Below are 24,758 nucleotides of genomic sequence, written 5' to 3' on the forward strand. Positions count from 1 at the left end.
TGTACCTTTTCAGATAATTTAATTAACTAAATACCCATACAAAAAGTCAACATACATCAGTAATAAGTAATTTAAATAACACATGAATTCAACTACGTGTTTCACAATTTAAGTGTTTTGTTAAACCTTTATCACAATCCACTCAAGAATTCATATAATAGTGGACAATAAGCTGTAACAAAATTATCAGAAAAATAATCTTCCTTACTTAACACAGAAACTTTGGCTGTTTAACCTAGACTAGCCTTCAGATCACTAAAAGTATCCCTGATATTATTATGGTATATCTATATAAAGCTGCATTGTCACACAGAATATACAGCCCCCCTTTTTTTTATTCTCATTCTAAATCATCTTTGTGAAATGGATATCTTTTGGGGTATTTATATTGGATATTTCATATCTTGTACCTAGTTGCACATTTATAATTAAATAATATTTTCTGAATGGTTTCTCATGGAAAATTTTGCGAGGCATTCAGTCTGAAAACAATGAAAAATATATGCCATCTGTGGGTCATACCAACCTTTCCCTATAAACAACTTTAAAGGTTCTAAAAATGTAAATATTTGCTAGAAAGAAATCTCACTATGTCTGTATTAACTTCTGGGCAGACTCACTGCAGGGTCAGTGAGTGGAAGGGCATGATGCATCAGAGGGTCAGATAACAAGCTGGTGTATAAGGGTGTAGCTTCACTGGCTTCAGTGGAGCTATGCTGATTTATGAAAGCTAAGGATCTGATCAATGACCCTCTATAATTAATGCATTTTATTTGTTGAAAGTTGAAAGCAGAAACCAAAGCATTTTATAGTAGCATTATTTCTGTTACCCACACAACATTCAGTTGTATTTCCCAATCTCCCATACAGTCTTTTTTCAAACTCAGTTCACCCAAAAAGCCTTTCAGTAGCAATTTTTAAAAGTGTATCAATCCTGCTAAATGGCTTTAATCCTGCAAACACTTCACACACGTTTAAGTTTAGACTTAACACTTATGTATATGATTAACTTTGGACCTACACATATAGAAGCATGTTGTAGACCCAAAGTTAATCCTGTACATAACTCTCAGCAAGATCAGGGCCACAAATTGCACCTAGAATGATTTTAAATAATTAATATTTAGAATAAGAATTCACACTGAAGTGTTGCTTATTATTTATGAAGTACCATTTTACAAGAAGAAAAATCCACAAAGATAGAAAAGGCCAGAAATAAATAGTTAAATATAATCAGAAAGTGCTTCAGTTGCTAGGACAGAAATAACATGAATCAGAAAAACACTTGTAATATGTTAACACTGTTTTTTGCTTCAAAGCCTCAGCAGTTTTATATTCAATTCACAGGCTGTAATTTCAGCTTAACTTTCAAGAACACCTAAATGCCTTATGCAAGGAAAGTGAAAATGGACCAGCTAAGAATAGTAATAGCTATGTAATAAAAATTTTGAATGGCAATTATTCCAGAACATAACATGAACAGAAAAGATTGGGTTGTTCTTTAACATCCAAATCAAATATTATATATTCATACAAATGTGCCCTGTATCTCTTTGTGCCACCTGTTGATTTTAGTAGTTAGCTTTAAATGTTACCTTGCAGGCCTCGACCTGGCGTGAAGAACTTGGTTTGTTCAAAGGCCCTCATTACAGCTGGTCCTTTCAGAAGATTGACAATTGAATCTACCTGTTAGGATCAAAGTTCTGTGAGTGGCTTGCCTTTTTCATAGCAATTTTAGAAAGATCTGCTCTGAATGAGAAAAAATGAATAGTGAAAAAATGATTACTTTATATTTGTTTGTAACTAATTTAAATGTTGGCTGTAGCTAACAACACAAGACTAGAAAATTTGTGAGGATAAATCTAAGGAACTGTTATCTTCAGTAATTCTGGGTTAGTAGCCCAGGAAAGGATAAAGAATAAATACATATCATTCAAGTAAACAGTGGAAAGCAGAAGCAGAAAAAAAAAAAAACACTTGCTGCAGCCAGTTTTTCCCTGATGGTTTGAATATAGACCAATACTGTTAAGCAGTCTAAGAAAAAAAATCTCATACCTGACCAAAAAGATGCTCTAAACAGCTATGAAGTTTGTCCTGTTTATCATGAGAAATCCGAACACTTAAGGGAAGTTCATCACCTGTGTGTAAAATATTTTAAATCATAATTCAGGTCTCAGCATACTTTTCAAAATCATACAGATCTGGGCTTCTCTGCTATGCATACAAGCTGATGCTTAAGCTTTTAGAACCTTCTCTATTTAGCTCTTTACACTAATCTGTGAGATTCTTTTGTATACTATTTTCATAATGTAGCAAAAGTAAACAACAATAACAAAATGGCATCTGTACAATAAATCACACACCACCCTTTGTGAAGTAGGTAACTATTGTATTATTTGTACTTTTGTATACACTAAGGACCAGAAACTTTAAGCAAAATGCCCAAGCCATATTGTAAAAGTTGGGAACAGAACCTAGGAATCAAGTGTCCCTGATCTGTGTTCCACCAAGTAGACCACAGTTCTCTGAAAGAAAAATGCAAGATCGCTGAAATATCAGCTAGCTATTTATACCACCTAGACCAGAGTCACTGAATGCACCGACTTAACATTTTTATAAGGACCCTGCAAATATTTCACAATCTTAATGCTATTGCTAATGAAATGGCTCTGATAGTTCAGTAGTTTTTAAAGAGGGATAAATATCGCATTAAAACTAAAAAGGAACTATCAAGTGGCAAATAGGTAAGAATTTGCATCTATGATTATTTAAATTAAATTTGTTCAACCTTGACATAGAATAGAACATTATGGTGAGTGTGCCTTTCTGCGGTCTTACTCTCCCCAGCATTTGTACACAGTGGTATTTTGTATTCAGAGTCTTGTCTCCTGTCTGAGACAGAACTCCCTTTTATGTAAAATTCCTCTTCTTTTGAGCAACATAATGCATTGCCCAAGCCAAAGTGGAAAGCTGGTTAAAATGAGTCTCTGACATCTTTTTCTAATCCACTATATTTTCAGCTGGATTGGAAAATTGGCTTTGTTATACAGAAAGGCTAAAAGTGCAACATACACTAAACAGAAGTGAAATGTTATACTCTTGCCACTTACCATGATGAAGACAGACATGCCTATGAATAAAACAAACAAGAACTATCTCCAGAGGAACAAACAGAGGAATTTGTAGAGTATTTTTTAATCTTACCTGAGTCCATTTCATCACTGTGAAAGTAAGAACTGCACTGGCTACTGCAAATGCTGGTGAATGAGGCAATGGAGTTCCTGTTGCTATTGCAATCACTTGAAAAACAAAACAAAACTGTATGTCGTGATGTACATGTACTATATCAAAGCACAAAAAGTATAGTGCCTTTCCTTTTTCTTAAACTTTCCTCTCTTGCGGAGGTCTTTTACAATGCTCTACCCTTGACTTTAAGTTTATGACATCATACAAAATATGCAAGAACTACTATTTGTTTCTGATAAGACTCTGAAGGCTAGATTCTCAGAATAGATGCTTCAGTTGTCCCCACCTCATGTGTGTGAACAAGTAGTTTCACATTGAAAATATACAATTCCACATATAAATCAAGTAACTTTTCATGCAGATGAGTGGCTGATTTTGGAAATGTGGCCTCAAATGTGTTAATTTCTCCACATTTAAATTCTGTATACCTACCTACCCTATAACTCTTATAAATGATGAAGCATGCTGGTTTAAGACTTGCAGACAGTATTCATAATTAGGTTATGAAAATAATTAAAGTATTAAACAACAAGATTAAAAATGACAATTTTCTCCCTTTAACCAAACCATGGTTTATGAGCTACTGGCAGTGCAATAGGATAAGTGCTGGTGGACTTCTGAACCTGCATAAAGCCCCAGTGACTTCTCTGGAACTCTCTGTGAGTACAAAAGTCTACTCATCTGAATCCAGTTGCAGGATCAGGATTCCTGTGTAAATAGAGTAGGGGGCAGATGGTAGTGGTGGGGATTTTACTTCTCCCTGTATCTGATTATATGGAGACTTCTCTGCAGTAACAAAAATACCACATCACTGTACAGTCGTGATTTTTTTTTACCCCAAATTTGTGTTTCTCTACAAGGAGTGAGAATGAATTCATCCATATCACACAGAGGAGAAAAAATCTAAGATTTTGTTGTAAACATATTTCCAAATGGATTTGAGCCCACAGGCTGTAACAGCAACCAAGTCAGCCATATCATCTAATCAGCAACAGAGTATTTGGTTTAAATGTAAGAGTTTTCAGGTGTTAAAGTAATTATCTAGCAGAGAGAGTCCACAATGTCCCATGAATGTAAGAGAAACTCATCATCAAGGTACCTCTCAATCAATTTCCTGCAATTACAGGGGCACTGGGCTTTGATGCATCTCAGTCCCTTATTCTCTGCCAGTGGCACATAATAGCTGAGTCTCCTGAGAGCTGTAATACTTTGGTCTAATTCTGGCTGTTCGGGTTGGTATGGGGGTGGCTGAAGGGTGTTTGGCAGCTTGTGATACACAAGAGGTCAGACTAGATGGTCGGCCAGTCCCTCCCAGTTTTAAACTCTATGATTCTAAATTCTATTCTATAAAAGCATTTAGTTTAAAATGGCTGCAGAGTTCCAAATGCATGCCCTACTCCATATCATGCATGACAAAGTTCATAAAATGGAACTCCATTTTATATGATTATTATATTTATATATTGTTTACATATACATTAATAGCACAGAGAGGGAAGAGCATTTTTGGATGGTATGAGGGGTATATAATTTAGGGTGCTGTCCACTAAATGACTGAAACCATGTTGGTAACAAAATGTTTCTAGAATAGAGTCCCTAAGAGAAATGAGAATTTCTGGCTGGATATTAAGAAATATTTTCTGATGATGAGCTCTAACAGACTTTGGAAAAGTCTCCCAGGGGAGAATGGTGGAAAGCTCATCACTAGAGTCATTTAAAACGGGACTGAACAAAGCACAAAAAAATAAAACATGGGGGAAAATCAGATTTAACCACTTCTTAGCTATATATTTCTGCATAAGTATTGTATTGTAGTGTTTAATAGAAGTTTGCATAAGAAAACACAACCAATAAATGAAAATGTCCTACATTTCCCATAATGTCTGCTCTCACACAGAGACAGGGTGTGGTATTTTTTCTAACATTTCAATTGCATTTACAGTGATTTATTGGAATTTGCTGGTTGTTCATTTAACTACATTAGATAATATTTTTAAAAAATCCACTGTCATAACTGACAGTTGCACTAATGATTGGTATTATGTGCATGGGAATCTGAGGGTTTTTTGTTTGTTTGTTTGGGGGGTATTTTTTACACACATGTTAAAAAGATTACAGAAGGCTGGGATCAGACTAAAGCAGATGATCTAAGAAGCATTTAGTTCCTTCCACTTCAGACACCAAACTGAAATTCATACCAGCCATGCTGCAGTAATCAAATGTTAGCTCATGAAATTGGTCTTCAAAATAACAAAGAGTGCTGCTACTATTCCACCATTCTTAGAGACTTTTTTACTTTTTGACCCTAGTAATATAGAAATAATTTTGTTTTAATTGCAAAGTGAAGTTAAACTGAATATACATCAAGTGCATTTACATAATCCATTCTTCATTCTAAGTACTGGAAAATGTCCACAGTTGCTATGAATACTGCTTCCTTTTCAAAGTATTATATATTTTAATTCCATAGTAAAGCTTTTATTATTGTTAGTACTAGAGATAGGATGATCCAGCAATTTTTAGACTGGGATGTTACCAGAGTTAAATGTTGGGGTTCAGATTTGTATTCAGGTCTTTAACTGTGACTGAGATTAGATCTGGCATCTGACTCAAAATGACAAACATTTTGGGGTTTGTTTGGGCCTAATTCCACTACAGAACACCATAGCCAAAACTGTCTGTTTCTATGTTCTGCAGCAGACTGAATCAGAACCTGGCAAATGGATCCATTTCTGGATCCTGTTCTGGCTATGATCCTCTTGGGATATTCAGATCCAGAGTTCTGGTAAAGGTCCATCTCTAGTTATTATTACAGGAAAAGACTTGTATTACAGTAGAAAGTAATCCATCTTGATTACTAAAATATAAAATTCTCCCTTTACAAGAAGTAATAACCATTGTATTCTGATATTCTTTACAGCCATTTTGAAAATCTACAATGCTGCACCTTATGCTGCTATATCCGACGGATTGAAATAAAAAAGGTTATTAGTAAAATCACCTGTATGAATCCCTGTTGCTGATGGTGTCATGACCAGAATCTTCCTGCTCATCACCTGCTACATTGAAACAGACCCTTTTCCCATTCCTTTCTCCCTTTTCATTGTCACTGTCTGCTGGTATTAAGGGCTCGGGTGTTTTACGTTCTGATTTGGGAGAATAGGTTATTGAAGAGAGAAGGCTGCAATGTGACAAAATTAATCGGGATGAAGGCATTTTTTCAAAAGTAAGCTGATGATAATTATCATTGTCGTCCAACATGCAACACTACATTTCTCTGTTGTTCTTTTCCATTATTTTGTTCCCTATGAAAAGGCCACAAAACCTGTTTTTTAATTCCGACTCATGTCCATTGTAAAATTATGGCCAACTAAAGCAAAAATAAATAAATAAATAAATAAAAGACACTACTGTAAAAAATAACAACAAAAGTTTAATGAGTCAAAATCATGCTTCAATCAAAGCAACACAACAGCAATACAAAACAGTAAGTCTTGCAATAAACCAATTATTCTTCTTGGGGAAAAAAAGTTACTATAGTATATCCTTGAATTTTTGGTGACTAATTATAAACATAAACCATACATTTGCATATGCAAAACTAGGAAATGAACTGCAGGAAACATTTCTCTGTGCAAAAACAGGTAATTACTTACTAAATGGTTATGGTACCCAATTTACTAGCTTTCATGTGTCATTCCACCCTATTCTAATAAAAGGTTCTGGGAAATTTTATTTTAAAGTCCGTACCTTCATCAACATTCCAAATGACCACACCACCATAACTGGTCAAATAAAGTGATGTGTCACTTGATTTGCCATAACCAATTAGGTAGTGCTGTGCTATCATGTTTATGGAGAGCACCTCTCTGAATCATACCGTTATTAATTTGATTACAGCAGAACCCCATTTATCTTATCTAATTGGGACTAGGGCCAAATTGGATAAATAAAAAATTCAGATAATCTGGAGAATGACAAAGTGCAAGGCTGCAACATCATCTAGCAGCCAGAGGAGAGATCGCTCACTTGTGGACCTGTGTGCACTGGTCGTTCGGTTAATACAGAGAGCCAGATAGTGGAGAGTCAGATAAACAGGGTTCTATTGTACTTATCCACAAGCCTCTATGTAGAGCACCATTTGAAACTTGATGTGATCAACTGACACCCAAAAGCTGTGGAAATTTTTACACCTGAACATGTACAAATATCACAATGAATGTCATACTACTATATAGTTATTCATCTTCATCCTGTGAAACAAATGTTCTAATAGACTTTCTGAAAGAAAAAACTAATATATGCAATGTTATTTTAATTCCAGTTACTGGAAATCAAAAGTGCAAAGGAAGATTAACATTAATTACATTTGAACAAAAAATTAGATGCAGCATTATACTTCTGCAACAAGTCCTTTCTAGATATCTTTTAAATTAGCAGTTGCCGGGCTATGTTCAAAAATAGTTTAAAAACTTTGAATTGTATCCCTATACTATACTGTGGTTGTTAAGTAACAGCTGTCACCACGGTTGGCTTGGTAGTGTTGGCAAGTGCTCTGCTTCTAACCCAAGATCAAATATATTTCAAGGACACAAGTGTAGGTGATATCATATCTTTACATATGACATCTTTACCTCTAAAATTTTAGTTCTAAAGAGAAACTGCAAAACACTTGTATTCGTGAGACTGAAAATATCCTCTTTGGTTTTTAAAAGGCAGTTTATACAATTTCCCTTCTTTACACTCTCTACCTACACAATAACGAAAGCTTATGCTCAAATAAATTGGTTAGTCTCTAAGGTGCCACAAGTACTCCTTTTCTTTTTTTGCGAATACAGACTAACACGGCTGTTACTCTGAAACCTACCTACACAATAAATCACTGATGCTAAAGGCATTTTATCAATCAAAATTAACGAAGGACATTTCTGATTCAAAGCACCGTAAAATTTTACATCCCGTTTTGTGAGATTCGCACAGGTCTAACTGAGGAAAGCAGCATATACCAATTCTAAACACTAATGAAAAGATAATAACTTACCTAATAATTTTGTTCAGCTACAGAGCCACATCAGTACCAAACTACTAATCTCTCCACTGCCTTGATGAATATAATCTACTTGAAATCAATGCAATTCCAAACTGCTTTGCAAAGTTTTGTTCCCCAAACTCAGCACACCCTGACTGACTGCCATATAGGGAAGTGATTTTTTCTGAATGAACATATTTTCCTTCACACTCAGAATTCTGCTAACACAATGGTTTTAGACATTCTGTGTAACACACATTTAAAAAACTAACTCAATGTTAAGCCATAAAATCTTTGAGTGTACATAAATAATATATTGTCTCAGAAACTGATTGAGATTTAAGTAGTTCTTCAAAGGTTTTAAAATCGTCATTTGAGAGGCACAATATCAGAGTGTAGATTATCCCTATAATGTTAATTTTCTGTACCACTGGGAGCATATAATTTGTACTATATATTAAGCATAATCTCCCTCTCTCTCACACACACAATGAAATCTGGCCCTGTTGAAGTTAATGAAAGTTTTGCCACTGATTCAACAGGCCCAGGATTTCATCCAGAGTTTCTGAAGAAATCATTTGATCATTTTTTGTATAGCATTCTCAATCCCTAAAATTAATTGCTGTGACACAGACTTTTTCCCTGAACATCTTTTGTTTATACAGTACCGAGTACATTGGAAACCAATCATAGTAGTAATAATAAATAGTAAACAATTCAGCAAATATTGATTTTAATTTTATTTTTACACCATAAAGCAAATCTAAGAACAAGAATTCTGCTGTAGTTATAAACTTGAAGTTTGTTTAAATGTACATATATATATATACACACACACACGGTTATTAAAGAACACATTCAAATATTTTGATTCAAGCAGAATGATTTAATTATTTTGTATTATTTTATGTGTTTTATTTCTTAACATTCCCTCTTCACCCTAAGAACTAATGGTCATGATGTGTTGTAAGCAGTATATGGTGTACTGTATTAACAGTACACCCAGACTATACTGGCCTCCATCTTTCCCATTCTTCCTGTTTGGAGCTTTTAAGTAGGCCACTTGGGTATCCTGCTTCCTGTACAGAACTACTTTCCTCCAAGACAATCAAACTCTTGCAGTGCAGTCAAAGTCCACAGGGAATAAAGATGAAAAGTCTGATGCTTAGAGTCAGTAAAGTGTAAAACCTTTAAAATAAATCTTTGCCCCTTATACAGGTTTTCCTACCAGTTCAATGTACAGAGACTCTGTTAATGAAGAAAAACATTAATCCAGATTCTCGTGTACTGTTTACGTTTGCAACTGTGTGACCCACAAAATTTATATATTCTTATAGATAGCACGTTCATGCTCGTATGAAAGACAGCTCAGAAGTCCCTGAGGCTTTATGCAAACTCTAGGGAGCAAAGGGGAAACCAATGATAGCCTAAGTAAACAGAAACTACTGAAATATTAATTGTGCCTTCAGATACAAAACTTATTGATCATTTTATAACTTTAAAGAAGACTGACAATTTTAAGACATTATAATGCTGCTGCTTTATTTTTGTGCCCATCAGCAATGAAAAGATTTTATTTCTGATTTGCTAAATTAATTAGTTAAATTATGTGTAAAGACATGGGGAGTGGAGATTTATCTCTTACATTCTTTTGCAAACCCAAAGCTGTATTTACTTTCATTTAACCACTTCAAACCTGTTACACTATACAGCACACATTGGGGGGGTGGGGGAGGAGGGGAGAAAAAACACAGTTTAGCCCTTTGGAAACAAGATGTATATCACTGCTTACCTCCAAAGGAGGTATTGATTATTTTTCTTCCTGAGCACTGATCAAGGGCCAGTCCTTAGAAAAGTTTACTGGTCTTGGAAGCAGCTGTTCTAGTTCCAAGTATTTCTGTTCCTGGGAAATCATCGAATATTAGCTCTTGCTGACTAAGTGAATCTAATTTATTGGTTAAAAAAAGCTTCTAGTATTTGTATTTTTATCAAATTTAGGTTTAAATTTAAAGCCATTCAGTAGTGCCACAAAACTTAAATAAAAAATATATTTTGTTCCTTTGCTCTTGTTTTCTGTCCTAGTGAAGTCTGAGAGACAACATGGATCTCATATTGCCTCTTCTTCCGCCCCCCAAACAGTTACTGTTTCCACATCCAAGAGAAAAGCTATAGTGGTTCAATGAAGCAAAGCAGAAACTATGTCAGGCTCAAAAAGAAAGAAAAAAAAGAGCAAGAGAGAACAAAGTTCAAAATTGTCTGCACTTAAATTCATTGGACCGTTGTAGCTCTACTTGAATATGAACAGGGACTGCTTCTGCTGATCTCATGCAACAATGTTCAGATGGGTTCAGATTAGACCAGGCAAGTTTATGCATCCATAGTTTGGAATGCCCACATTTGATTTATCAGTATATCCCATGGGACATTAAAGGCATATACAGATGGTATCATTTACTTACTCATCTATCTGAGCGACACACGTTTCCACCTCTTTCAGTGCAGTTTGCAATTTGCCCAACAATTTCTGATAGACATCTTGTGTTTCTAAGTCCTCTTCCTTTAACAGATATCTCAGACCATGGCCTTCCTGTTGACCTAGGGAGTGTCCTGAAGGAGCTGCCATGGTGGTAATGGTATGTTGTATGTAAACCATGGGACTCAATTTACCTGCATGTGATGTAAATAATGTTAACATCTTCTATCTTTCAACACAAATTACTTTTATAAGTCAAACCTATAACTGGAAATAATTACCTGATTAAAATATTAATTTTTCATATTTTATCTTACAAATTCAATGTTGGAAGTATAAATGTGGAAAAATTAGCTAATCTGTTCTTGGTAAAGAGGAGGGACTTACAATTTTGCATATTAGTGTGCCATGTAAGGAAAGGAAAGGAAAGAGTTAGTACACAATTATGTCAAGCATTTCTTATAAATTTATAAGCAAGTCCATACTAACCATATATAGCCATTTCTTAGTGGAGTGTCCTTATGTTTAATATTGAGATAGTGCCCAGAACTGGTTAAATCTGAAAACTATAAACTAGGAGAGTTGGTAGATATGCTTCGTTCAAGTATAGGTGGGCATTCTGGCTTACCTTGCTCACTATTTTTGTTTTCTTTCTCTTGTGAAGAATGCTTTCTGCTGTCTAGCTGCACACCAAAGGCACTACCAAGAGAAGTTGAGGTTTTAGGATAAGAGACTTCCATTACATTGATATGGCAGTTGGTTGGACAGAAATCGCTGCTGTGAAGTGGTGAGATCTTTGACTTAGCCTGTTTAAAGGTAGGCCATGCTCTATTTTTTAAAACTCGTGAAAACTAGAAGTAAGAAAGAGAAGAATGTTCTGATTAATAGTTTTCTGTGCACAGGTAGCCAGTTGGAAAACAAAACTTAAAAATGCTTTAGGCATTCTGCCTAACCTTTCAAATTTCCATCTTTTGGGAGGAGATAAGGAGTTCCTTCTGATTTTAGGTTTTTATTTTTAAGACAAATTATGGGTAATTTTTTGCAAGTTATAAATAGATTTCTAATAAGGATTTAAGCAATTTATTTTCTTTCAAATGTCTCAATATTAGTCCCATTTGAAGTTCTGTGCTTCTGAGGATGAGCTCCAGAAAGTATGGAAGGTCCCTAGACCTAGGGTCTACCATTTTCAATATTACAAACATAGCAAATTTCAGGTATTTTCAAGTGTGCGTTTTCTAAAAACACTCTCAGATATTTGCTTTAGTTTAGTTTCTAATAAGTATAAAACTGGAAGCTAAAATTATGAATTTATCACATTGAGAATGAAGTTGCTGCAAAATGACAATAAAACAAACTACAATGTCCATATTTTACAGACTTTGCTACACTTGGGAATTAGAAAATGCCTCAACTTTGAAAACTGAAGAAGTAGTTAAATAAGACAGACTTCTGAGAAATAAATCTTTGAAAAATGACATTGAAACACAGTGCAGGGATGTTCATTGAACCACAGGCAGTACATCTATTTTACTTCTACGGTGTTCCTCTGAATCTATGAAGATTCCATCTTCTGTTCATTCCTGTAAGTATTTTTTGTCCCCTTTCCAAAGCAGTGTTACTTCAGAGAATTAGATCACAATCATGATGGCAAGACCATTATAAAATCTTAAATTAGGTGACCACATGATGTGAAACACAACTGGATTAGGATTTATGTGAAAACATGTATCCCCCCCTTTCAATTCACATTCTAGAGTCAGGGGAGATTTTAGTGGGAACATCCATCATCACCTGCAAGTAGCCAGTATTTTAATCATATCTCATCTCCAGTTAAAATATTGCATAGCAGGGCACATACATTATTAAACAATGCTGATCATTAGGCTCATGCATCCGAATATTTTTAAAAGTTACCTTTCAAAGTGCTTACCCAATTAAATGTCCATGTACATTTCGCTGATTATCTGGCTTTAAGTATCTTTTAACTGAGTCAAACTATATCCCCTCCCACACCACCCATAAAGTGGTAGCTTTATGTACTGGGATTTAAATGTGTGTTTACTTGTGATGCTACTGACTCTGTGTAAGCTTGATAAATGTTTCTGTACAACCAGGATTCAACTAATGAATTATACTTAAATATTTGTATCTAGGACAGGATCCTGGAGATTACACAAAGTCCAATTATGGAATTGTTTAAAACTGAAGAATGTACCAAGAATTAAGAAGACACTAAGAACATTTAATGGTAAAAATGTTCCTCCAAGCAGTACATATTTCATATTTGAATCTCCCACACATCCTGTTCCACAGAGACCAAATGCCTGGTTATGATTTAATCAGGTCATAAGTGAAGTCCAAACTTATTTTCATACATGTATTGAGAAACATCTGGGGCCCATGGCACTGAACTCAAAGTGTATTACAAGCAAAATATTCTGAAATAACAGGAACTGCAGAAAGCCACCGGGTTTCTATTTATGGAGTTCAAACTTTCACAGTGAAACTTACAGTAAAGCTAAGGCATTCTAAGAGACTTTTGTTACTATGGTTACATTTATCTTGCCAAAAGAAGGGTATATCTATTCCTGGAATATGAACACTCTAACAGCGTTTCTAACAGTCATTAAGAGCTAAACTGTAAACCTGCATCATGCTTATTGATTTTGGTGAGGGTGAGTTTGAGGCTTCTGAAAGTGCGGATTACACTGGCTAGAAGCAGATATTGCAATTAAAGGCTCTGTGAAGTTTTTCAACATGGCTGTGCCATTGTACTTCAACCTAGACTCAAACTCTTGCTGTTCTTGTCCTTCACTCTTGTTCATAGAGACTATGATCATACTCAGTTCACAGTAGGAAACAGGAAAGGTATACGAGACAGCTATTAGTTACCTAACCTCTAAACCAACATTTCTGACTGCATGGTTAAAATAAGTGATGCTCCCATCTCAAGAAACCTGACGTTCACTTTAAATAGACATAAGAAAGTCTGGATATTTAGACTTATACTGGCCAAAGTCTCCAGGGGTATGTCTACCCAGCAGCTTGGAGGGTGCTTCCTAGTGTAGGTAGACAGACACACTATGGCTCTGCTCGAGCTAGTATGCTAAAAATAGCAATATGACTCCAGCAGCATTGGTGGGAGCCTGGGCTAGCCACCCACATATGTACTCACGGGTTCAGCAGGATTGTATTTGGGCAGCTAGCCCAAGTTACCACCTATGTCACCGCAGCCACACTGCTATGTTTAATGTGCTAGCTCAAGCTGGACAAGGGCTGTCCACCTTCATTAGGGAGCACCCTCCCAGCTGCTGAGTAGACATACCCTAAGAAAGGGTCATTACCCACTAGGAAGCAACTCCCCGCTCCCCCCCGACCTCTGTCCCATCCCTCCTCCAATTTTTCACAGAAATATGCAGGGTCTGTTAGAGTCCACATTAAACCTCTCACCTCTATTTTGAATTTTTGCTTGCAAAATCCCAGAACAGATCAGTTTGCAAATCTCACATTCTAGATCCAGATGACAGAGGGTGCAAACAGTTCAAAGGAGAGACCTAGTTCAGATTGGCCCCACAATTCACAAATAATTGGGGTAAGGGAGGGAGGAAAGTAGAGGTCAGGAGGAGAGAAATGCAGGTTCACTTGGGGGAATGGACAAAGGTTTGATTAGTTTATGCCTAACTTAGTTAAACTAGTCACACAGAAGTAGCATGAAACTACAGACCAAACTCAATAAATGTGTTCATTCATTTACTTATAATATGCAATACACTTTTTGACATATTTACAAACTCAACGGTTAGCTAACCGTTGTCCGATAATTTACAGTGCAGTCTGTCAATAGGAAAGGTGGAAAGGGTTGACTCAAACTACAGTCTGCAAGTGAGGAGTTAAATTATAACAACTTTATATTTTAAATTAACATGCAATATGATAAGAATTTAATATCACTAATATCGCTTCACATTGGGTAAGTTCTGAAAATTCACTAGATTTGTGAATGCTACAAAACAGAGTGCTTTTGGTCTTTCATAGGAAATACACAGAATTTCTGGTTAACAAGTTGGTTACTATCTATATGCTCAACAAGACGAAGACAAGATAAGATTTATCCCATGAATGAAAGGCACAATGAAGGGCACATGTATATGTAAAGGACTTCCTGAGGTTTTTCTCCCTGATGCTGGGAGAACCTGACCACTCCCAGGTACTTGCACTGGGTAGCTCCAGCTCCTGGTTCCTTACTGGTTACAAGGGGCCCCTGTCCCTTGCAAGACTTCTTTAGTCTCTCTCTGGGCGCTCACTGCACTCCCTGGTAGGGTGGGGGTGAAGATCTCTCAGATGGGTATTCCCCTGGTGGCTCCAGGACTCACTACAGCAGTCTGCTACCTAGAGCAGTCCTGCTCCTTCCACCCCAACTGACTGCAGTTTCCTGCATTTTAAAGGCCTCCTACCTATTATGCATGATTGACAAAAGCAGACGGGTGGAACTAGCACTTTCTGGCACCTTCCTCATCAGTTTATATACCCCATCACAATAAAATTATGCAATTACTCAGTTTAGATACTCAGGCATCTGGGTGGGTCAAATTTAATCACCAGTTTTGTCATTGCAACCAAAATGTTTAATAGACATTCAAATTCATTACTTTTTGTTGGTTCTTTCACAACAAGGAAATAGCAGATTTTCAAGACATTTTCTGATCCATACCTTTTTATAACTAGAGATTCTTCGGTAGATATGCTCAATTTTCTCACTGCAAATTACACTGAATCTACTTTGGAGGTCAGTGGGGATTACTTCATTTAAAGAATTCAGGCTGTTGCAGTTTTGCACAAAATGCTCATCACTTTTAGCCAGTGCTTCGAGAATCTGTAGTAATAAAGACAATGGCAGTACATTATGAAGTCAGATGACTAAAATGAACATTACTTATCAGTCCTGATATTTACAAGCAAAAAAACCTGAAAATCAATTGTCCCTTAACATTTTAGGTACGCTGCGTAACTAGAAAGGAAGATGCTTGGGGAGAAAAGGGTTCCTTTTAGTAACTCCTTGTCTTAGTAGTAGCAACTCCAACTATACATGTTACATACAGTTGTTTCATGACCACATGTGGTTATGGACTTGTTCTATCACTCTTAATGTAACCATTATGTCTCTCTTGAAATACATTTTCTGCTAGCAAGCATTCATTTCAATTATTTATCAGCTACAAGATTTATAATAAAACTAACCTGTTGACAGATTATGTGACACTGACTCACTAAATCAGCATACATGAGAACTCAGCTCAGTCATTTTTACTATTTGTTCAAAATAGATGAGATGAGCCGATAATTATCATATTCATTAAGATACAACTCTTTTACTGTACTCAGTCAGTAAATTAATTAAAGATTCCCAGTTGCTTTGGCCATAATTAAAAGCTTCAGTTTCCTCAGATCTAATTAATAATGCAAAACTTTTCTTCAGAATATTTTGCTTCTTCTATTGCTATAATGAAGTTTATTTAGACACAGTACCAAATCTTCTGCAGATCTTTGGATCACATTTGGATCACATTTTCATTATATATTTAATAATGGTAAAACTCTGCACTACTATAGTATCTGTCATTTGAGAACCTTGACCTGCTTTACAAACTTTCACTAATTAAGCCTCATCCCTCCTCAGTGTAGGAAAGCAATGCAGAAGGGCCCCTTCCCCACCCTACTGAAACATAGCTGCCTTTGACAAGGAATATACAACTATTTAACACTGCAAAGCAACACAAGGAAGAAAATGAAGAAAAGTATTATATCCAACTGCAAGTGCAGAGAAATTTACTTTAGTAGAATGTGAAACCACTTTCTGAAATTTCAAGTTGGACTTGAATCAAGAGCCATGACATTTTTAATTACCATAATCTCTGTTTAACATCCCACATGAAAGACATTAGGGGGTCTGATTCTTGATTAACCTACACTTGGTGCATCAGTGTAAAGCAGAAGTAAAATGCTACCATTCTGAGTTTGTAGTGTTATACACCCACTTTGCACAAGTGTAAACAATTATACACAGTGCAATCCAGTTAAGAATCAAGCCCAGTTTTTGCTGTAGCACAGTGATTCCCGATACCGTAATGAGACAGTGGTCAGTACTGACTTAGACTATGTCTACACTTATGGAGGCATGTAGAGTACAGGCACAACATATGTAACTACGTGCCACATTTTTCACTGTGGCATGAAGCTACAAGTGGCAGTGAAAGGCTCCAGCAGCAGGGAGGCAATAGGGAAAGGTTCCACCAGGGGGAGGCAGCAGGACAATACACTGCTAAAAATATCAGCTAAGATGTGGCATGCACTGCTTGAGCATATACAGAGTCCCGTAGGGCAGTGCTACTCAAAGTGGTGGTCCGCGGACCGCTGCCGGTCCGCAAGCCATCGGCTGCCAGTCTGTGCACACACTGGAAAAAAAAATTGCCGGTCCCTCACATCAGATAGCTTGAGAAGCACTGCCGTAGGGTATACACCCTAGGGTTCAGGTATGCAGGGTACTCTACCCGTCTAAGCCATGCCTCACTGTCTACACTGGTATTTAGATCTGTGCTAGCTGGGCAGGCAGTGTCTGTAGTCTACATCCCATCTTAATTGTAGATGTATCTTTAGAGGGAAGATAGACACAATGATTAACCAGCCCCACTTTCTGCAGCACCTAGGTGTTCCTTGAAGATCTGCAACCAATTCCTGAACTGGCTTGACTCAGTATAAAGTAGTTGTACTAATTGAGGCCAAAAGTCAGCGTTCTGAAAACTCTATTTTTCTTACAAATATTCAGAGTATGGCAGTGGAAAAATTAATCCTAAAAATACAAGATTAGTAAAAAATATTTAAATTACAAACACTTCTACATACTGTATTATTAGAGCAAGTAATAACATCCCTGTGGTTCAATGATTTAATCAATGAAAAGATAACCTGAAATTGAATTCACTCCACAAAGTTTTGCCTTTAATTTTTATTTATCCTTGCCTGTAACTGTGTAAGTGATAAAACAGGAATTAATAAAAACTGTATTCGTACATGAATTAATAGTTAGATGTAAAATGCAACAGCTCTAATTAAGCCATCTTTCCCATGTTATTAATAAGAAGTCCCATTTTTGCGGCTTTGGAAGTATTCAGGTGAAAATTTCCAAAGTAGCCTCAAAATTTTTGTGCAACATTTTCCTAATCTGTGTTTTTGCAGATGCATTTTTCTGTGTCTATTCGGAGGGAGATAATATGCAAAAAAAATAGCTAGGCACCTTGCTACTTTTGTGTATGCACAGAAACTTAAGTTCAGAAAGTTGTACCTGCAGTTTTGGAAGTCAGGTTACAGACCATTTGAAAATGGGGTCTTGAATATTTTTATGTGACAATTCATATCCGGACCCTTCAAAAAGTTTTGAGGTTTAATTACAATAAGTCTCTGAACTTCTTTGAAGTTTTTTTAATAGCAAAAAGGAATTCTTTGGCATTTGTTGAGTTTAGATGTTCAATTTATGACCACAACATAACTTATTTTGCTTACTGAGCACATAGTCATGATTTAAAATGTCAGCGGGACAAAGGTGACCTGCAAATATTAGACTTGAAATAAAACATTTATAACCCTATCAATCAATAACAGATAGATGTGGCTTCAGTGGAATTAAGTATAATATAAAATTAATACACATAAAAATGTAATTTTTCTACATAGGCCTCATACCTTTGCAGTCAAGCTGAAAAAGCCCTTTGGTTCAATCATTTTCTCCACCACATGGCATTTTATTCCAGCAGTACTGTCATACTCATAAACCACTCCATATTCCAGATGAACATTATCAATAGTCAGACTCACATGGTCCTTCCTCCCATCAATTATTGCCATTGTGTTAAACTTGTCAATTACTTCTACAGCAAAGAACATTAATATAGTTAGTTTTGTTTTGGCTGCTTCAGACCTAAATCAAAATAAAAGAACAATCACTGCAGACCCTATGGAAGTAGCAATCTTTAGATAATTTCTATTGAAATGAACATCAAGAAATCCCAGCTGCCAACTAGGTGACTCAAACTCAGACAAACTCAGGTCTGGGGCTGACTAAAGCTTGAGTTAGATGAAGTGTGAGAAAGCCTGTTGGAATTGTCCTATGACACAACCCATTGGTTGTAAAGGGAGACATTTCGCTTTTCTTACAAAGGAATGGAAAGTTGGAAACACTTGTTAAATTGTAGAATTCTAACACTAGTGACTGAATTCTTGCCCCAGAGACACACATACAACTCTGAGGGCAGCATTTGCCCCGAGAAATTAATTGAAAGTAAGCTATTAACCATTTTCTTAATCATCCTTGTAGACTCATAACTTTTGCCTGAAAAGTATCTTGAAGGATATGTGACTCATTATTTGTGATCCAACAGAACTTTGAATTAATTTTAATTAGCCTTAAATTATTTTGTTATTATTTGTGAATGTTATCCAGATAATTTATAGGATAAGATGTCCTATGAATGCAAATGAATGAGATTTTAATGAAAATGCCATACTACAAAATTTCTCATGGATCCAAGGAACTGTTCAGATAGTTCATACAGTATTATAGGGTGATGGTATTTTTAACTCTCCTCTATGTCAGATATGCAATTGCATACAAATCCTTATGTAAATTAAAACCCGCAGTCTCCTTTTAGTTTCCCTAGTGGGAAGGAGAAATGTCTATGTTCCTTGCTAACAGAAAGAAATTCTAAAGGATGACATGCAAAAAATAAAGATCACACCTTCCACTTTGCAGTCAAAGACATCTCCTCCCTCATCTCCAGGGGATTTGGAGTTCACTTTCTGAAGGTCTTCCTGTGCACTCTCTATACTGTTATATACCCACTGTATGGAATCTTGCTATAAAAGAAAAAAAATTGCATGTATAATCAAAGCTTTCTCATTTCACTGCTTTCAAACAGGAAATAGTTATTTCAATTCCTTACCGCAACAGGATGTTTATCAATTACTATCTGCACTTCATTTTGAAAACAAACAATAACATTGGAAATAACAGGGGAGTGAGACTGATTTTTATCTAAAACCAGTTGTAGGGAAACATACTGTACTGATAACAGAAATTTCATCAGTTCATTTTTTTAAACAGTGTATGCAATATGGCTACACTTTGTTTTGTTTCTCAATAAAAATGTCCTTAATGCATACCTAAAAAAGTTGTTTGAATACACTGAAAGCCTTATTATAACAGGAAACTATAAAAACAACAGAACCAGCTTCTATCTCGCTAAATCTGCTGCACGCCTACTGGAGCTTGCATTGATTGTCGAACACCAGCCATGGGGACAGAACACGTCCGCTTGCCTCTAAACCCACTCCCACTCTCCATTATGTGCACCTGCAGAACTTCACTGGAGGTGTCTGTAGGAATCCTCATGCCTATACTCAGTATAGAATTGCCTCTATTCTATGCAGACCATATGTTTTTTCCTCAGAAGTGTTGCACAAAACTTGATCTCACTTGTATCCAGCAGTGCGGGGCTGCATAATCAGATACTTTGGGCTCAAATTAATATTTCAATGTATTTAATAATGTATGATGCTAATCAAATATGGAATAGGCTGAACATCCTTCTCATCCCCATAGCTGACATGCAATGTACCTATCAATCTCTCACCCTCCAATTACCATAGCAGAATAAATGACAAAAATAATCCTGCATTGTGACTGAACTGAAATCACAGCCTGTAAAGAGAAAATTGTGGGATGAAATGAAAGTTAAGCAAGGATGCCAATAGTTAATCTTCAGTATGTCTTCTAAACAAACTGTTAAACCAGGTTGTGCTTGGTTAAGGTGCAATATACATTCATTACCTTTATAATCATCTGCAAAGTAATGGTTAGTATAATATCCTGAAGGATTAAGACATATTTTCTCTCTAGATAAATCCACATTTGAATCTTCTTTACCTTTTACTCTGAACTATTTATATTTCGCTTAAGATTTTGTGATTTTTTAATTAATTTCCATAAAGAAATAATAAAAAATACAAAAAGGTAAACAACATACAGCTGTTTATGTTACCAAATACTGCACATTTCACAGGATAGCCAATAAAATTATTCAATTACACAAATTTACAACTTGTCAAAGCTGCAAGACCGAACAGTACAAAATCAGACAATATTACACAGACATAGCATGTTAGGGTGGGGATAAAAAAAAAGATAGAGGAGGAAGAGACTGGAGGAAAGCAACAGGAATGGGGCGGGGGGGTGGGGGGAGTGGAAAAGTCAGTGCTTAACGTTTTGTGTTTTAACTTTTGGACAAAATCTTCCCAAGGAGCTCTCTTGATTGTTTGCAGTTTGTTGTGCACAAGCAGGCCACAGGAAATAATTTTGAATCCATTCTGCTTCCCAGGCTGATCCAGATGTTGCTGATTTAACTACAGAGTATTTTACAAGTCTCCTCTGCTCAGACACATGGGCAGCATTCAGTCAGTATCTATACCATATCTAAATTGAGATTTAAGTACCTGTTGTTGGTTCAAAGGGTGCCTTATTCTGGCTGACACAGAACAGGTTCCTTATTATTCCTAACCTGACGTTAGACAGCCTATCACAAGGAGTAACATTATCTGAAACTTATTTCTATTTATTTTTGCTGAAAGTGCAGGATCACAAAAGTTAACATAAAAGACTATTCCACAATATACTATTCTTAAAAAGGTTTTCCAAGAGTGCTATATAATGAATGTAAGCTAAAGCTCATGCACAAACTCTACAGGATCTTCTGTCAAGTCACATTTAGTGTCACCAACAAAGAAACTAATAGATGTTGTATTATGATCAGTGGAACTGCAGTCAGAGGGCCATATACCTTGGATGGGGCTGTTATTGAAGGGACACTAAGAAGACAGGGAATGGGTGGAGTTAGGCAGGAAGCAACTCAGCCACATGGACAGAGCAGTGCAGAGGATTTACTAAAGTTCCACTTGTTCAACTTAACCTGCGTTTGGTTTCACTTTTTGTGAATGAAACATGGTGGCAGCATTTGAGCTGTGAGTTCTCTGCAGTGCAGCAGGTGGCAGCATGAGCCATGTAACTCAGTTTGAAGCCCCCAAGAGCCCTGGATTTTGCATATCCAAACTTAGACCAGAGATGGACCCAGTGGAAGGAGGAGTTTGAGCAGGACACAGATCTGGCCATGCAAGAGGACAACATCAGTAGGAAAGTAAAACTGTTATTTTACCTTACTGGGGAACAAGGCAGAGAGATCTGCACCCCTCGGAAGCACACCACTGCCTCAAGCCTCACAGCAGCCCTAGGAGCCCTGGGAAACTATTCGTCCCTAAAGCAGAACAAAACTGTGACACAACACAGATTTTTCACTGGAGACCAAGCCAAAGGGGAATGGCTAGATCCCTATATTTCTGCCTTACGCACACTGGCTACTACGTGCAATTTTGAAGACTTGACAGACTTCCTGATTTGGGAAAGGACAGTCTGTGGCACTTGGGATCACCACCTGCAAGAAATACTGCAGGAGCGGCTAGTCCAGAAAGGTGGTCTCACATTAAACAGACAGGGAGCGGAAGCCTCAAGTGAAAGAATGAGAGCCCTAGGAGGCACAAAAACCCCACAACTACATGCAGTCAAGAACACAGGAGAGCAAGTAGCCAGGGTTCCATACACATAATGAGGGGCACTAATTGTGGAAGACAGCATGAGCAGGTCAATGAGAAGTGCTCCGCACTAGGACAACATTGCAAGGAATGTGGCAAGTTGAATCGTTTTAGTAATGTGTACAAGAGCAGAGAACAGTCCCAGAAAAATTCAATCAGATATTATAAAAGGGAGATGGCACATCAGACAGTGTTGATAACGTCATTATTATCTCCTTGAGTCTGAAAGCATATTACATTCAGGCTGTTGGGACAGGAAAGCAGCAAGGGACAATGCCAACCTCCATGAATGCAGGAGTGTTAATAGTCCGATTTCAGCTGGACAGTGGGGCCTCCTGCAATATGATCAAACATACCATTCACAGAGAGCAGACACAATCTAATAACATACAATGCAAGCTTAATGCTGTCCATAGGAAAAAGTGACCTCAATCACTAACCCAAAAAATAACAGATGATACAGCAGAAATTTGTGGTGGTGGATGATGATAAACACCATCAACCCCTCTTGGGCAATACACATACCAGCCACAGGTTGGATCAGGTGCAGCATCAGAATTTTACAGCTAGAGTGCAAAGAGCAAAAAGGGAAATCCCATGGACAATGCAGATAATTTTAAAAGTATATAGGGATGTTTTCAAAAGCAATGAGTGCCTCAAAGGAAAGCTTCAATGGGAAATAGACCCAACAGTGGAACCTTTGAGTTTACCATGAAGGAAAATTCCAGTGGTACTTTGTAATCCAATAGTCAAGGAGCATGAAAGTATGCAGCGCAGGCACATCATAGCACCTGTAAAGGCCAATACAGGGTGGGTAAGAAGCATGGCAATGGTAAAGAAGCAGTCAGGAAAATTACTTATCTGCATAGACCTAAAACCCCTGAACAAGGCATTAAATAGATGTCCCTATCCACTTCCCACAATTGATGACATCTTGGTAGAACTTTCCAAAGCTAGAATCTTTGTAGTCTCTAATGTGATGGATGAGTTTTGACACATAAGGCTGGATAAAGAGTCCTGTATGCTGGCAAACTTTGCAACATCATTTGGTCACTGCAGATGGCCGTGCAAGCTGATGGGCATGAGTCCAGCCCCAGAGATGTTCCAGAGAAGACTCACCCAAGCACTGGAAAGGTTGCCTGGGGTGAAAATAATTGCAGATGATATCCTCTTTGTAGGTGAAGGGAGCAATGATACAGAAGCTGAACAAGAGTATGACAGAAAACTACAAGTTTCTGCAGCAACGCAGAGACAAGAACATAAAACTGAACCCAGAAAAAGTGTGACTCAAACAGCATGAGAATATATATATATACATCTACTCATAGCAGAGGGATCAAAAGCAGATCCCAACAAGATCAAGGTAGTCAGAGACATGCCAGCTCCAGTGGATGTGAAAAGGGTGCACAGGAAAGATATATTTTCTGTCCATGTTCTGTCCACACCTGGCTACAGTTCTGAAACCATCCATTGGCTCACAAGGCAGGATGTTCAGTGGGACTGGGAAGGTCCCCAACAGCAAGCATTTGACAATTAAAACAAATGATAATGGATGCTCCTGTGCTGAAGTACTACCAGTCAGGTAAATCACTAATACTGCAGTGTGATGCATCAGACACTAGAAAGATCACTAAAGTTAACACAAAAGACTATTCCAAAACATATTATTCTTACCCAGGTTTTCCAAGAGTGCTATATAAAAGGACTGCCTGATCATTTGGGCTGACCTCCTATATATCACAGGCCACCAGAACCACTCAGCACCCAAACAATAAACCCAACAACCAAAATATCACAGCCCTCAGACTGTAGAGATTTGTGTTATCTTTGGAAATTTCAGCATGCTGCTCTGAGCCTGATGAGTTTTTCTTTAAACACCAGGAAATGCTATATGTGGGAAGAAGAATATATATTTTGTGATATACCAAACAACTTTTAACGGAATTCACATCCAGTTGCAGTAATTGTTCACCTAATGATAGGCATACAAGCAATTTTTAAGTTCTCCTTTTCTGGATGCCCACCCATCTCCATAGCAAATCCACATCCGTGAAACACTCAGGTATAAAGTACTTATTATCCGTTTAATTTAGCCAGTTTAGGGCAAAAGAATCCATGCTACTGTGCCTGGGAGTAAAACTACCCCTTTTGACCAGAATTCAGAGATCTGTTGCACTCGGTCTGCACATGTTATGTAACTGCTTCAATTCTGTACTGGAGCACAAAGAAATCCAAAGAAACATGTTCATGAAGCAGTATTTGCATGATGCAGTTGAAACAACCCCCTATTTCTGCTGCGTATCTCATATCTGTTCAGTA

At 37.0% G+C, this 24,758-nt stretch overlaps 1 protein-coding gene across 1 annotated transcript in view; it reads right to left on the reverse strand.

Annotated features, from left to right (window-relative positions):
- PREX2 (phosphatidylinositol-3,4,5-trisphosphate dependent Rac exchange factor 2) overlaps nucleotides 1-24,758 on the reverse strand; it is a 290,326-nt gene that overhangs the window by 101,674 nt on the left and 163,894 nt on the right. Inside the window, exons 21-29 of the mRNA XM_077808977.1 lie at nucleotides 19,538-19,655; nucleotides 18,486-18,670; nucleotides 15,460-15,621; nucleotides 11,377-11,599; nucleotides 10,735-10,942; nucleotides 6,248-6,427; nucleotides 3,205-3,299; nucleotides 2,056-2,138; nucleotides 1,596-1,686 (exon numbers count right to left, since the gene is read on the reverse strand). Of these exons, the coding sequence (XP_077665103.1) occupies nucleotides 1,596-1,686; nucleotides 2,056-2,138; nucleotides 3,205-3,299; nucleotides 6,248-6,427; nucleotides 10,735-10,942; nucleotides 11,377-11,599; nucleotides 15,460-15,621; nucleotides 18,486-18,670; nucleotides 19,538-19,655 (1,345 nt within the window). The remainder of the gene's footprint in view (nucleotides 1-1,595; nucleotides 1,687-2,055; nucleotides 2,139-3,204; nucleotides 3,300-6,247; nucleotides 6,428-10,734; nucleotides 10,943-11,376; nucleotides 11,600-15,459; nucleotides 15,622-18,485; nucleotides 18,671-19,537; nucleotides 19,656-24,758) is intronic.

This window comes from Eretmochelys imbricata, chromosome 2, assembly GCF_965152235.1.
Source record: "Eretmochelys imbricata isolate rEreImb1 chromosome 2, rEreImb1.hap1, whole genome shotgun sequence".
NCBI lineage: Eukaryota > Metazoa > Chordata > Testudines > Cheloniidae > Eretmochelys > Eretmochelys imbricata.